Genomic DNA, 12,302 nt, shown 5'->3' with positions numbered 1-12,302 from the left:
CTCCAAAACAATTATGGGCATCCAAGTATATTCAATGACCATAGACTTTTTCACTAATTAATAGATTGACATATGCCTAAATGATTAAGGTCTCCAAACAATATTAGCATCATCTAAATTTGGGTAATTAAGAAAAAAATAGGTTGTATGCCCATTGAGAGAAATTTAATTAGATAACTAGCACAATGTAAATTCCATGACCATCGATGTTGTTGTTAACATTCTAATTCAAGTCTTCATGACTTCTATTGTGGGTAGAACCATGTGGAAATGAAAGCACCTAACGTGACCTATTATACCCTTTTTCTCAAAAAGTCCTTGTTTAGTGCCAATCTTATTCACTTTTAATTGGTGCCATCAACATAAGAGTTTGACGCAATGCAGCTTTGTAAGAATACATAGATTGATAGACATTCAACGCAATATCCCTATAAGAAAACTAAAACAAACTCACCGAAAAATCACATGTTTGTTGTGATGCACAATCCAGTATGTAGATGCTAAAAGATATAAACAATTGTGATGATTGGGATTGCCCTTTCTAGTATGATGGAATACTAATGAATACCTAATATTCTAATAACAAGATGTGGATTTGTGCCACATTGTATGTAAATGAGAAAATAAGTGGCTTACTTGGGTTTGGCATATCTCTCCTTTAGATGTGACATGGGCTCCTCTCAATAAATGTTCAAGAGAAAGGCCAAACGTACATATTTTGAAGAGTGGCATTTTTCTACTGGATACTTTCAATACCAAATCAAATTTACAAAGGAGGGCACACATGATATAGGTATCACAAATGCTCATATGAAATGGTATATGCATGTATGCACTCATGCATGTGTGTATACATATGCATATATACATGTGAATGTATTTATTTGTACATCTGTATATGTATCTATGCATTAGTGCATGCACACAAGTGGATTCAACAAGTTAGGTAGAAACAAAAACTTGGTTAGTGTGCCACGTACCAAATTTGCATATTCCAATGTCAATAACTTGAACACTAAGGTTTTACATAAGTTATTTAATTTAAAAAATTGCATGTAATGTTATCCGTGTTCATTTACTTTGGCATAAATATAATAAAGGTACAAGAGTTTTCAAATGTTGGAAATAGAAATGCACATATCTCTCAATTCTATTAAGCATATAAGAAATTACACATGATAAATGTATTTGAAGCAAAGCATGTTGATTTCTTTATCCATCCATAATGATTATTATATGTAGAACTTCACAAGTTGAGCACATTGGAAGAAAGCTTGACGTTGCTCTTATGCCTTTGCAAATACTTGAAATGGGGCTAGAATGGGGGAATATATCACATTTTCCCATGAAACATTCCTATAGTAACATTCTACAGATAAAAGAAAACCTTTCTTATGATTTATTATAGCCAATGGAAAATGTAAAATCTAAATTTAAGCCACTTACAAATGGATTGTTCTCTTGTTAATAATGGAAAGAAAAATATGTGTTGACATGAGAACTATTGAATACTATGTGATTGTAAGAAACCTTAAATCCCCAAAGGGCCAACTACAAGTCATGTTGTGATTGAAATGCATGCATCTAGAATTTTACTTTCCAAAAGTGCAAATATCCAAGAAGAGAGTTCTAGTGAATAACATATGCATACAAAAGTGTTCAACATAGTTGATGTAGCAAACACTTATTGAGAAATGTGCCACGCACACACACACACGCGCGCACACACACACACACACACACACACACACACACACACACACACACACACACACACACACACACACACACACACACACACACACACACACACACACACACACACACACACACACACACACACACACACACACACACACACACACACACACACACACACACACACACACACACACACACACACACACACACACACACACACACACACACACACACACACACACACGCACACGCACACACGCACACACGCACACACACACATGTATATAGATATATGCGCACATGCTTGCATGCACAATCTTGCAATGCTTGCACCCATATATGTGCATAGACATGCATACAAACATTGTTTGCAAAATCCCTAATTATAATGAAAGACACCATGAAAGTAAAAGGTAAAAGTTTGCAATGCCTTATAAATAAAATAGGAGTGAAAGATAAAACAAAATAACATTGTGTTGTGGTGAGTTGTAAGGTAGGCAACTAAAATACTCAAGGGAAACTTTGCAATTGTTAGCAAGTAGGCGATAGTAAAAAATACAATAATCACCAAATATGAAGCAAGGTAATAAGGCAAATCATGCAAAAAAACTTTTCTAATATCTTTTTGTCCTCCAAAGGTATACATCTCCTCAAAGAAAGACTAAATAATTCATAAAAAACTAGACATATTATGTTATGGATTGATAAATAGCATTATTCGAGCCATCTTTGATGTTATTGATTTGGGTACCTTGAATTTGTTTTTGCGCATAGCTTATATGAGCTTAGAATCCTTGTGCAAGCCACACATCTAAGGTATCTTCAAACATAGTCAATACAACAAGAGGATCTACAAATCATCTTTATGATTGATAAGAGGAGTTTTCTCTCCCTTCAAGTCAAACCATATCATTTATAAAAGGAATATATGTTAATAAAGGCCATCAATATAATTAAAAGCTCTACATGGACTATGATGTGCCATACAAACATCTTTAGACCCCCAAGTAGAGTTGATTATCTACAATATCAAACACAAACACAATACACCGCTTCTTGTAGAAAGATAAAACCAGATTTATCTCTGCATTCATATCCCCCTTGATCCATTCTTGTTAAGATGTTATGCAAGAAACTTGAAGGGATATGGGTTGAATATCTCTGCATTGAAAATTATGAAGAAAAACACACTACTTAGCCTCAAAGAGGCTCATATAATATAGGCTTTGCATATATTACGTGAGGAAGTTCATGCTAAAATCTATACCTAGAAAAAGGGTAGTGAAGTTTTTTCTCTTAGAAGGGGGCTTTCTAAGCATATTGTTGTAACATGGACTTAATATAGTCTCATTATAAGGTGTATGGTTCATAGATTTCTAGGTAACAAAACCTTTTTTGGCTTAAATAGAAGCGAACATGTGGAAAACCAAAGTTTTTGGAGGCAATGATTGTACATGGCAATATTAACTTAAGATGTAGAGATTTGTGAGGATAGTCATATCCCTTTATTAGTGATTGAGAACGTACCCATTGTAGTCATGGTTCCAATGAGGTAAATGTACAAGGTGGGTGATGGAACCAAGAAGGTGAGCACCACAAAATATATACAACATTGGGGAAACACATAAGAGTATGGAACCATCAATATCAGCATGTTACTCACAATCAATATTGTTGTGATGAACTATGAAAAAAGAGAGATGGGAATAAGAATGAAGATCCAAAATTGGTACAATTGCATGTTCTCAATATTAATGTAGAAAAAGCCCAGATTTTAGTCCATGCAAAATGGTAAGAAAACGTAAGTTGCAAGAAAGAATGTGTCAAACTACCAAACATTTGCCAAAATAAAGCATTTGCCAATGTATTTGTATAATAAGTAGCTTCACATATCTTAGACATGGTGCGTGCAAAATTTCTTCTTTGGCAAACCTTTCCCATGAGCAAAGCTCCATAAAAAATCTCTATCAAATTGACCTTTGCATGAATCAAGGTGTGCAAAGTAGGGGTTTTATGCCCTTTTGGTTGACATATAATTCCAAGTTATGTTGTGTTTCTATGGTTTAGTCTATAATCTATGACAAGAATTAAGTGGAAGCGGAAGTCCCAAATGGGATGCTAGTTCCTTGAACTTCCTCTAAAGAGGCTTATTATACATCATAACCTCAAAATTTCTACATGTCCTATCAAAATACATGTGTGCACTACACATATGCATGTCTACATGTATGGATCACTCATACACCCATGTGTGCGTGACCGCGCGCGCGCGCGCGCACACACACACACACACACACACACACACACACACACACACACACACACACACACAGAGGAAACATACATTGAAAATAAAGGTTGGGTAACTTTTGTTAAAGTTTGCCAAAGTGAAAAGTGAGTTGATACCAAACAGGACCATGTTCTCTCCTTTCTTTAACCTACAATGATAGCAATTACCTTGCATCATGATACATGAAGAGAGCTTTAGGCTTACTTATAGTGTGGAAGGATTCTTCTCCTCAAAGGCAAACATTTTAGAAAAAGTATTGCTAATGGCCACATAAATATTTTTGTGTGCTTGACATCTTTAAAGTTTCACAAACTTGAAATTTGGCTTTTCAACATTGATAATAGGATGATCTCAGCCTTTCTCCTAGTCTATTAGTCTTATAAAAACATAATTATTTGAATGGGGAGAACCTCAATGCCATGTATACATTAGTATTTAAAGTGTTATAGGCTCATTTCAATGGGCAAAACTTTGATTTGTGTCTACACTTTTATTTAAATTTTAAGTCTCTTCTCACAAATCATGTTTTCCTCTTTATATACTTTCTTCATTCCAATCCCCTTTCTAGAAGACACAAAATAGAATGTTTAATTATTGAACATACATTTGGCATACATTGGTTAACATAGGGCACTTACATTTTGATATTGCCAGATTTCTGGAATAGCCATTGTTACATCATGTATGGAATCTAGAGCATAATCAGCCCCCTCTACTTTGGTGGAGCTTCCAACCTAATAACCAAGAGAATACATTTCATAGAAGCAAAATTTGCAAGCTACATTTTTAATGAATAAAAAGTGAGTCCTTGTGTAACTCACCAAGGCAGTATGTAAACCAACAACTTTGGCTGCTTGTATATTGCGAGGACTATCGTCAAAAAATAGCTGCATAATTTGAAATGCAAAAGATTTTTGTAACACATGTGGAAGATTTATTCAATGACAATTTCACCATCTAAAGGCACAAAAGTACATAATCATACGGTTTTGTTTGGATCAATTTTGGCCATTTGAATCACATGATGAAAGGCGTCAATAGAAGGCTTGCATAGAATTGGCCTAGGAGCAATAGCATCATCCTTTTGATTAATTGTTTCAAAGCATATAACTTGCTCAAAGCAATCTTCCAAGCCCAATCTTTGCAACACTATGGAAGCATGCTTTTGGTCTCCATTAGTGAACACCTGTCAAGACAATAAATTATTGCCTTTCTAAACTCCATTTCAATGTCTTAAAATTGTGAAATATCTTTGGTTCCAAAATATTTTTGTAGAATTCTCTAAACAAAAAGGGCATTCTGTGTGAACATGTAATTTTCACTTGCAAAAGACATGCACACAAGCACAAGTTTGTAGGATGAGTTAGGATAAGTGCACATTTGAGTGAAAAAATGAGTGAATAAGCAATTAAGTGAGAGATCAAATGCACGAACAAGTAAGTAAATGATGAGTTAGTAAGAAAGACAAAATATATGAGTGATATGGATGACTTAAAAACCTCGATGTGTTTTAAAGTGCATTGCCACTTAGAGTAGAATACCCAAAAGAGTTATAGTAAAGATTATGTGCTTCAATCTTCTTGCACATGCATCGGATTTCTTATGCATCAAGATCCATCCTCTTCCTTAAGCATAAAGGAAGTTTAGAAAAAATCTCAAAAGAAAGTGTGTAAGAAAAGATGTAGTTGTTGTTATAAAAAAATTAGGTTACATTAAGGGGCTAAAATGAAGATAGTTTTAACATGAAGAAATGATGGATTGAATCCATATATTTCACATTAAAAAGTATCATTGAATCGGGGGTAGGTCATTACCCTCCTTGCACTAGCTACCCTATTGGCCCATTTACCTAGTCCAAATTCCTTAATTTGATAAAGTCATAAAAATATCATGAATAAGTTTGGAAATATTTTAAACTAGACAATATGTGAAGTATGCTCATGCATCTTGACTAAAATTTAACAAACATTCAAAATTTTTTTTGAAGTATTGAAAAATTCCTAATGAAATACTTACTACTAAAATTCCACTTTAATCTTGCATTTTCCTATAGCCAATGGGAAAATATTAGCCACACCAACTTCCCTCTATATGAGATTGAAGCACTCATAAAGAGATCCAAAACTCATGCCTCAAATCTCTATGGAGGAGTTTTGCAATGAAAATTTGGAAATACTAAATCATGGGAAGAGGTGTGCTAAATGCCTCCCTTCACTCTCAAATGCTAGCAAGAAAAGGAGCTTTATTGTCCATCTTCTTAGCCCAAGGATATTATATAATGTTTACGAACTTTCTAGGTGGCAATGTACACATTAAGAGAAATGCTTCTCAATATCCCCTAAGGAAGACATCCAAAGGGAGGGGTTTCTATCACATTGCTTTATGATTTGAAAGAATATAATATGAAATAATTTTATGTAGGCTAAGGCATGCCAATATTGATACATGATATTTTAGGTTGGCCTCCCATAAGATAAAAAATTGAGGTTTGTGTGTGTGTGTGATATTTTTGGATCTCTATATGCATGTATGCTATTGTAGATGATTGTGCTTGATCATGAGTGTGTATTAGTTTGGTTTTGCATGTTATGAATGTAAAGGATTGGGAAGATATTAATAATTTGGGAAAATAATACACTATCTACATTGGCTAGGCATGAGATGTAAGAGACTTGATTTTTTCCATTATTCAGTAATAACAAAGATAGACTCTTTCGTCTCACCTTCTCCTTCTCTTTCTCTCTCCATTTCTTGTATTTCTCTCTCCTTATCCAAACTTTCTCTCTCATATGTAGTCTGCTTTCTCCTCTCAATTCTCTTCCTAACAATGAATCTCTTTGTTTATGTATACACACTACATATGCTTGATCATATATGTTGTCAATGTAATGTAGTTAATCACTAAGTTCCAACTAGCTTTATATAACCTAAAGGTTGGGATAAATGGCTGGAAATATGATATCTCAATTTGTGGTTATCTATAAATTTTCATAAATGTAGTGATTATAATGTTTGCAACACAGCTGATTGATTGAATATTCATGTCCTATTACCCAAGATGTGGTATGCAAATGCTAGTCAAGAAGTTGTAAATTGAGTGTCTAATGTGTTTGTTGATAAACATTAGGATAATAGATCTTGAGCATTCTAATGTGAAAGTGTATGGATATATATTGGACTATCCACATGGTTAGAATACTTACAACTCTTCGTTGTGGCATGCTCAACAATAATTCCCTTAGCTTAGGGTCTGGTTGTAGGTTATGATAAGGCAACCTTGCATGCATAAACCTGCAAGCACAAGGTTATGAAATCTTAATGTAGAAAATTTTGATAATACCTTATTATGAAATATAATACACAAAATGAACTCCTTGTCTATTTAATGCAATTGTTCAATGCTTTTTTGGGGCACCCACACCATAGAATTTAATAATGCCTTCTTACAATGTCACAAGCATGATCAAACCTACAAACTTTTAATCCACTTGTGTGCACTCCTATAACCATAAGGTTCATATCAACATACCCATGATACTCGTCATAGTTATATATGTGTCCTAAGTCCTGCATAAATATAAAACACACGAATGAGCCAACTTGTATGAATACACATTAAGAATAGTTGTAGAATATGTTAGGTGTGTGAGAAGAAAGATCATTGGAAGATCATACCACAAGTCCAGCAAGGGTTGATCCATGTTTCAAATAGAGTTCATCAACAAGATTTGAAGCCATCTCCCAATCATACCCATGATTTTCCCTTAAAAATTCTAATTAACAAACATTATCAAGAGTGAATATATTAGCTGTAAATGTCTCAAAGATAAAGAGCTTGAAGTGATAATGCAAGTAAGCTCGAAACAATAGTACTTATTAATGATTGGTTTCTTTGACATCTCATGTCTATCTCTAGTTTAAATCCCCCCTCAAATAGTCATAAAGGGTCATCCCAATACGAAGAAGTTGACTTTTTTGTTATGAGAGGGTAATTGCTAATAGCATTTCATTTATCTGTATCAACTTTACAAGGCCAATATTTAATTACCAATAAGATGCTCTCGATATCTTGCCATTAAGCCTGTGTGACGGGGGTACAATGTGTCATCCATATCTTCACATAAAGACATAGGAAAACACATGAGAAATTAAGGTTTGGATGATGACCACACATTTTAGTAGTTTGGATGATGAACCACACATTTTAGCATTGTTAGTGTGACTACTATGACTTTTGGTTAAGAAGCACACGTCCTCATGCACGTGCATTCATGTGCACACATGCGCATCCACACACGCGTATACACACGTGTATTGTGTGTGTACATGTGTGCACACATACGTGCACACATGTGTGTGCACGTATGTACACTAATATACAATATATCTATGAATGGCTTGAAAAAAGTAAGCATAACAATTGAGTTTTGAAAGGATATATAGTTGTTATGATGCTACTCCTTTTCAAGCACTTTGAAAAAAAAAAGAACACATATATCAACTATGATATGCATGCTCAAGCATATCACAACTATTATTTTGGATAAAGGAAATAAAAATCCACCATGAAAAAAAATTGTGTGCATGATTCTGTGTGTTGTTTAGTTTTACAAGCTATAAATAATTTTGAAATAAAGTATTTTCTACAACTTACCAAACAATATATATATATTCAATAGAAATATCAATAAATTATTCACATTTTTAAAAACTTACCAAAGAGAAGGCATTCAAAATGAGGTTCCACTCCACGAGAAAGCTCTTGCAGTTCTTTCATCATACTACACAACTTTTGCAAGAAAGGTCAAAATTCCATTAAAACATACACTAGACTTATTCATGTGATTTTCTCTAATTCAAGTAATTAGAACACAACATCGCTTAATCTAAATCTTAAATGAATCATATAAACTAGTTGACTTTGGTCACAGTCGTTTCGTTATTGTTGTGAATTTTTAAACAATCACATGCATGTGTATGAATGGGTACACTTGGAATTTTACAAAAAAAATGCTATTAATGTGCTATAAGCACCATTATTTTTTAATGCAAATGTTAGATGTATTAACTAGTGCAATATTTAGAACATCTCTTATCAAGATGCAATCAACTTAGACAACACTTAGAAATTCAATTTTGTTTGGTCATAAGGACAACATAGGTGTCCTTGATTTTGTTATGAATAGGCCAGATGTCAAAGTGTTAGTAGTTCTAGGCATAATGGGTGAAAAGAATGTTTCCCTATAGCAACTTGATACCACTTGTTGTGGTTGAACATAAATGATCTAAAAAACTATCACAACTGTGATGTGCTACCAAATATGGAGTGATGATGGACTTTTGAATAAAATCCTATTGATGTCTATGTGGAAATTAAGAAAAATCACCATCTATTAATGGATATGTTTACCATCTACCATAAAGATTGAAAGTGCAAAAGGGTTGAGTGCAATTCCTAAGTGTTAAATTTCTCATGCTAGTAACCCCATACAACATGCAAGTTATCAACTAAAGCATGTGAAATAAGTCATGTTTTCATAGATCAACTATGTCAAGTTTCCAAACATGCTGTTCTTATGCCATAAGGCAATGCTATGCTTGTGTTATCTTACATAAGCATAGCAAGGGTGTGTGAGAATCATGCCCCCCCCCCCCCACACACACACACACACACCCCTCTATGTATGTACATATGTCTCAATCACTCACTCACTTTGCAAACATACACACATGCACCCCCTAGAATATAAGTGAAATTTACACACGACTTGCTTTTATTTGCCATTTTAATTTTCAGTGTTTTGAGCTCGAAACCTTTATTCAAAGCTAGTTCTTGTATACTTATTTAAAGCCAATTCTCTTAACCTTTATTCAAAGCTGATCGAGTCAATCTGGTTATGCCCTATGGTTTGACTGATTGACAACATTAGCTTAGAAGTTGATCTAAGGAATAGATCCAATCTACTTATCCATATGATACCATAAATATAACTAACTGCCAGGCTACTATGGTGAAATTTGTAAACACACTGCTCTAAGGAAGCAGTGCTAAAGCATCTTGGTTCGTATTCTTCTAAAGGAGCTTATACAGCTTGGGAAGAGGTTTTCGATTTCTTATAATTTTTAACTCAAGAAAAGAAATCTACTTCATCCAAAAGTTTCCCTCTAGCAAGAATTGAAGCATCTCAATGCATTGAATTTTGCTTCCACTCAAAACTTTGTCATGGGGAACTTTATCATGAGTTAATATCTTTATATTTCAAATGATTAGGCTCCTAGCATTTGTCTTCTTGATAGCGTTTGCAACTTTTAATTGTGAACAAAACTTCAATATCTCAATAAGCTAAACATTGCGAGAGAGAGAGAGAGAGAGAGAGAGAGAGAGAGAGAGAGAGAGAGAGAGAGAGAGAGAGAGAGAGAGAGAGAGAGAGAGAGAGAGAGAGAGAGAGAGAGAGAGAGAGAGAGAGAGAGAGAGAGAGAGCATTTGAGTTCACCTAGCATGTGATGAACAAAAAATGAAGCTAGAAACTAAAAGCTACTAGAATCATGAATGACTTGCTCGAAAGGAAGTAACTTGAAGAAGCACCAATAAGGACTTAAACAATAGGAGCTAGAAGAGAGGGCATGACTCACATGGATGAGGAGACTCAGAAGAAAGAGAGCTTGTTTGTCTATATTTTCTTCGTTTATATAGAAGATTGATTCAAGCATGTTGAAAAACATTCACAACAATGAAAAGAAAGCATCAAAGATGCTTAAAAAATTCGCAGGAACGAAAAGAAATGCTTCACCTTCTTTTTCTTGTAAGGTGGACCATCAAGTTAGGAGGTGTTTGGATGGTGCTAATTGCTTACTTCCTTTCTATTGGATGTTGTATAATTAATATGGGGGATTTCCCAGCTAACTACTTGAGTCTCATCATTATGCCATTACACATTCGGATTCAAAGATAGTTTGTTGTTAAGAAAGATGTATCTTTATAGGAAGTTTCAAGCATGATAAAGAACATTCAATTGCAGTACTTGCAAGAAATCTTATGCAACTCTTGCTCTTTAAACAATTTAATTTTAGCAAACCACTTCATAAGTATACTTGCTAATTTTTGGTGATATATATATATCTAGTATTGTAGTTTAACATTTGTACATCCCTTTTTTTTTGCTTTATTTCCATAAATTAGAATCTACTTTATGGTTTGGGATAAAAAATGGCACAAGCTAAAAGTTGTTACGAAAGCAATCCATTCCTTTCCTACTAAGAATACAATTGTGATAAAGCGTCAGAAACATCTACACTCCATCCTTGAAAATGAAAGTACAACCTAGAGCTTTCCATTCTTTTAGAAAGAGATGATGCCAATGAATTATTCGAGCCTTCAAATTCTTCCAGTTAGAGTGGGCACATTCATTGTAGAATAGAACCATTCTTTAAAGAAAATGTAAAATCCCACATAAGCAAATGTAAATGTTTGCCCACTTGCGTATGACATGTTGTCCCCCCTCATGAATAAACTACTACCTTGTATGCTACAAATGTGAAATATTTGAACATCAACCTATAGTCTCAAATGATTGACAACTTGTGTATGAGATGTTCTCCCCCTCATGATCAAACTACTAGTATATTTGCAATAAAGGCCAAATGTTTAAACATAAACCTACATCCTCCATAACTATCATTTGCATCCATGTTGATTAAGGTGAACTACTGGTCTAGTATGAGAACATATGGTGGACCAAGAGCAAACACACTATCAACTTCATAGGTATTGATTTACATGAAATAAAGGTTTAGGATAAAAGGCATGGTAGAAAGGAAACAAACAATCTTCTCAAGCTTGAGCTAGACTAAGCACTCTCTTGATAAGTTAAATGTGTTGATCAAAGACTTCTCTTATCTGTTATTATTTTGTGTCACATAAGTACCAATCACATGTAATAAGAATATTATATTGAAATAATAAGTGTGATGCATATAATTATGTATTTCTAGCATGTATATCATGCATTTAGTTGAAGAATTCACCATGAAAGGTTTTGGAAAATTTATGTAATTCTAATGCAATTATACAACTATACCATAGACAACACTTGTATTGAACATTATCAACTTGGTGCAAGGGGAATCAAAACTTGAAGCCAACAAAGAATAGCACCACCATCCTAATATCAGTGCTAATAAAGGGTTTATATACTTTTTAGACTGATTGTGTCACATAGCCAATCAATGGACATGCGGTGGAGTGTTTTACTCTACTAGAATTATATTAAGATAGAAAGAGTTAATATAATGAAAGTATACATGCATACAA

The 12,302-nt window shown here is 34.0% G+C and overlaps 1 protein-coding gene across 2 annotated transcripts; it reads right to left on the bottom strand.

The window, feature by feature from the left end:
• Positions 1 to 2,497: 2,497 nt before the first annotated feature.
• LOC148041253 (uncharacterized protein C24B11.05-like) lies at positions 2,498 to 10,667 on the bottom strand. Of its 2 annotated transcripts, none has more exons than XM_087687796.1 (10): positions 10,625 to 10,667; positions 8,708 to 8,780; positions 8,040 to 8,105; positions 7,667 to 7,764; positions 7,521 to 7,558; positions 7,195 to 7,282; positions 4,977 to 5,177; positions 4,813 to 4,878; positions 4,630 to 4,725; positions 2,498 to 2,521 (listed from the first exon to the last, which is right to left on the bottom strand). In XM_087687796.1, exons 2-10 carry the CDS (start codon positions 8,769 to 8,771, stop codon positions 2,513 to 2,515), a joined length of 726 nt encoding a protein of 241 aa, XP_087543922.1. In that variant the 5' UTR covers positions 8,772 to 8,780; positions 10,625 to 10,667; the 3' UTR covers positions 2,498 to 2,512. The 2 variants fall into 2 exon arrangements, with proteins under 2 accessions (XP_087543922.1, XP_087543914.1); XM_087687788.1 differs by lacking the exon at positions 2,498 to 2,521 and adding an exon at positions 3,444 to 4,139.
• Positions 10,668 to 12,302: the final 1,635 nt, after the last annotated feature.

The sequence above is a fragment of the Lygodium microphyllum genome, chromosome 1, assembly GCF_053477565.2.
Source record: "Lygodium microphyllum isolate KBCC chromosome 1, Lygodium_microphyllum_v1.1.10, whole genome shotgun sequence".
NCBI lineage: Eukaryota > Viridiplantae > Streptophyta > Polypodiopsida > Schizaeales > Lygodiaceae > Lygodium > Lygodium microphyllum.
The sequence above is the reverse complement of the archived record's forward strand: the minus strand, read 5'-3'. Positions and strand labels throughout refer to the sequence as shown.

Bases quoted from the DNA above. Each gene is read 5' to 3' on its own strand.
- LOC148041253 (XM_087687788.1), bottom strand. From the start codon at position 8,771: ATGATGAAAGAACTGCAAGAGCTTTCTCGTGGAGTGGAACCTCATTTT. The intron at 8,106-8,707 runs GTAAGTTTTTAA...CTTTATGTGAAG, and splicing joins TTTTGAATGCCTTCTCTTTG to ATATGGATGACACATTGTAC. The intron at 4,726-4,812 runs GTGAGTTACACA...CTTGGTTATTAG, and splicing joins TTGGTTTACATACTGCCTTG to GTTGGAAGCTCCACCAAAGT.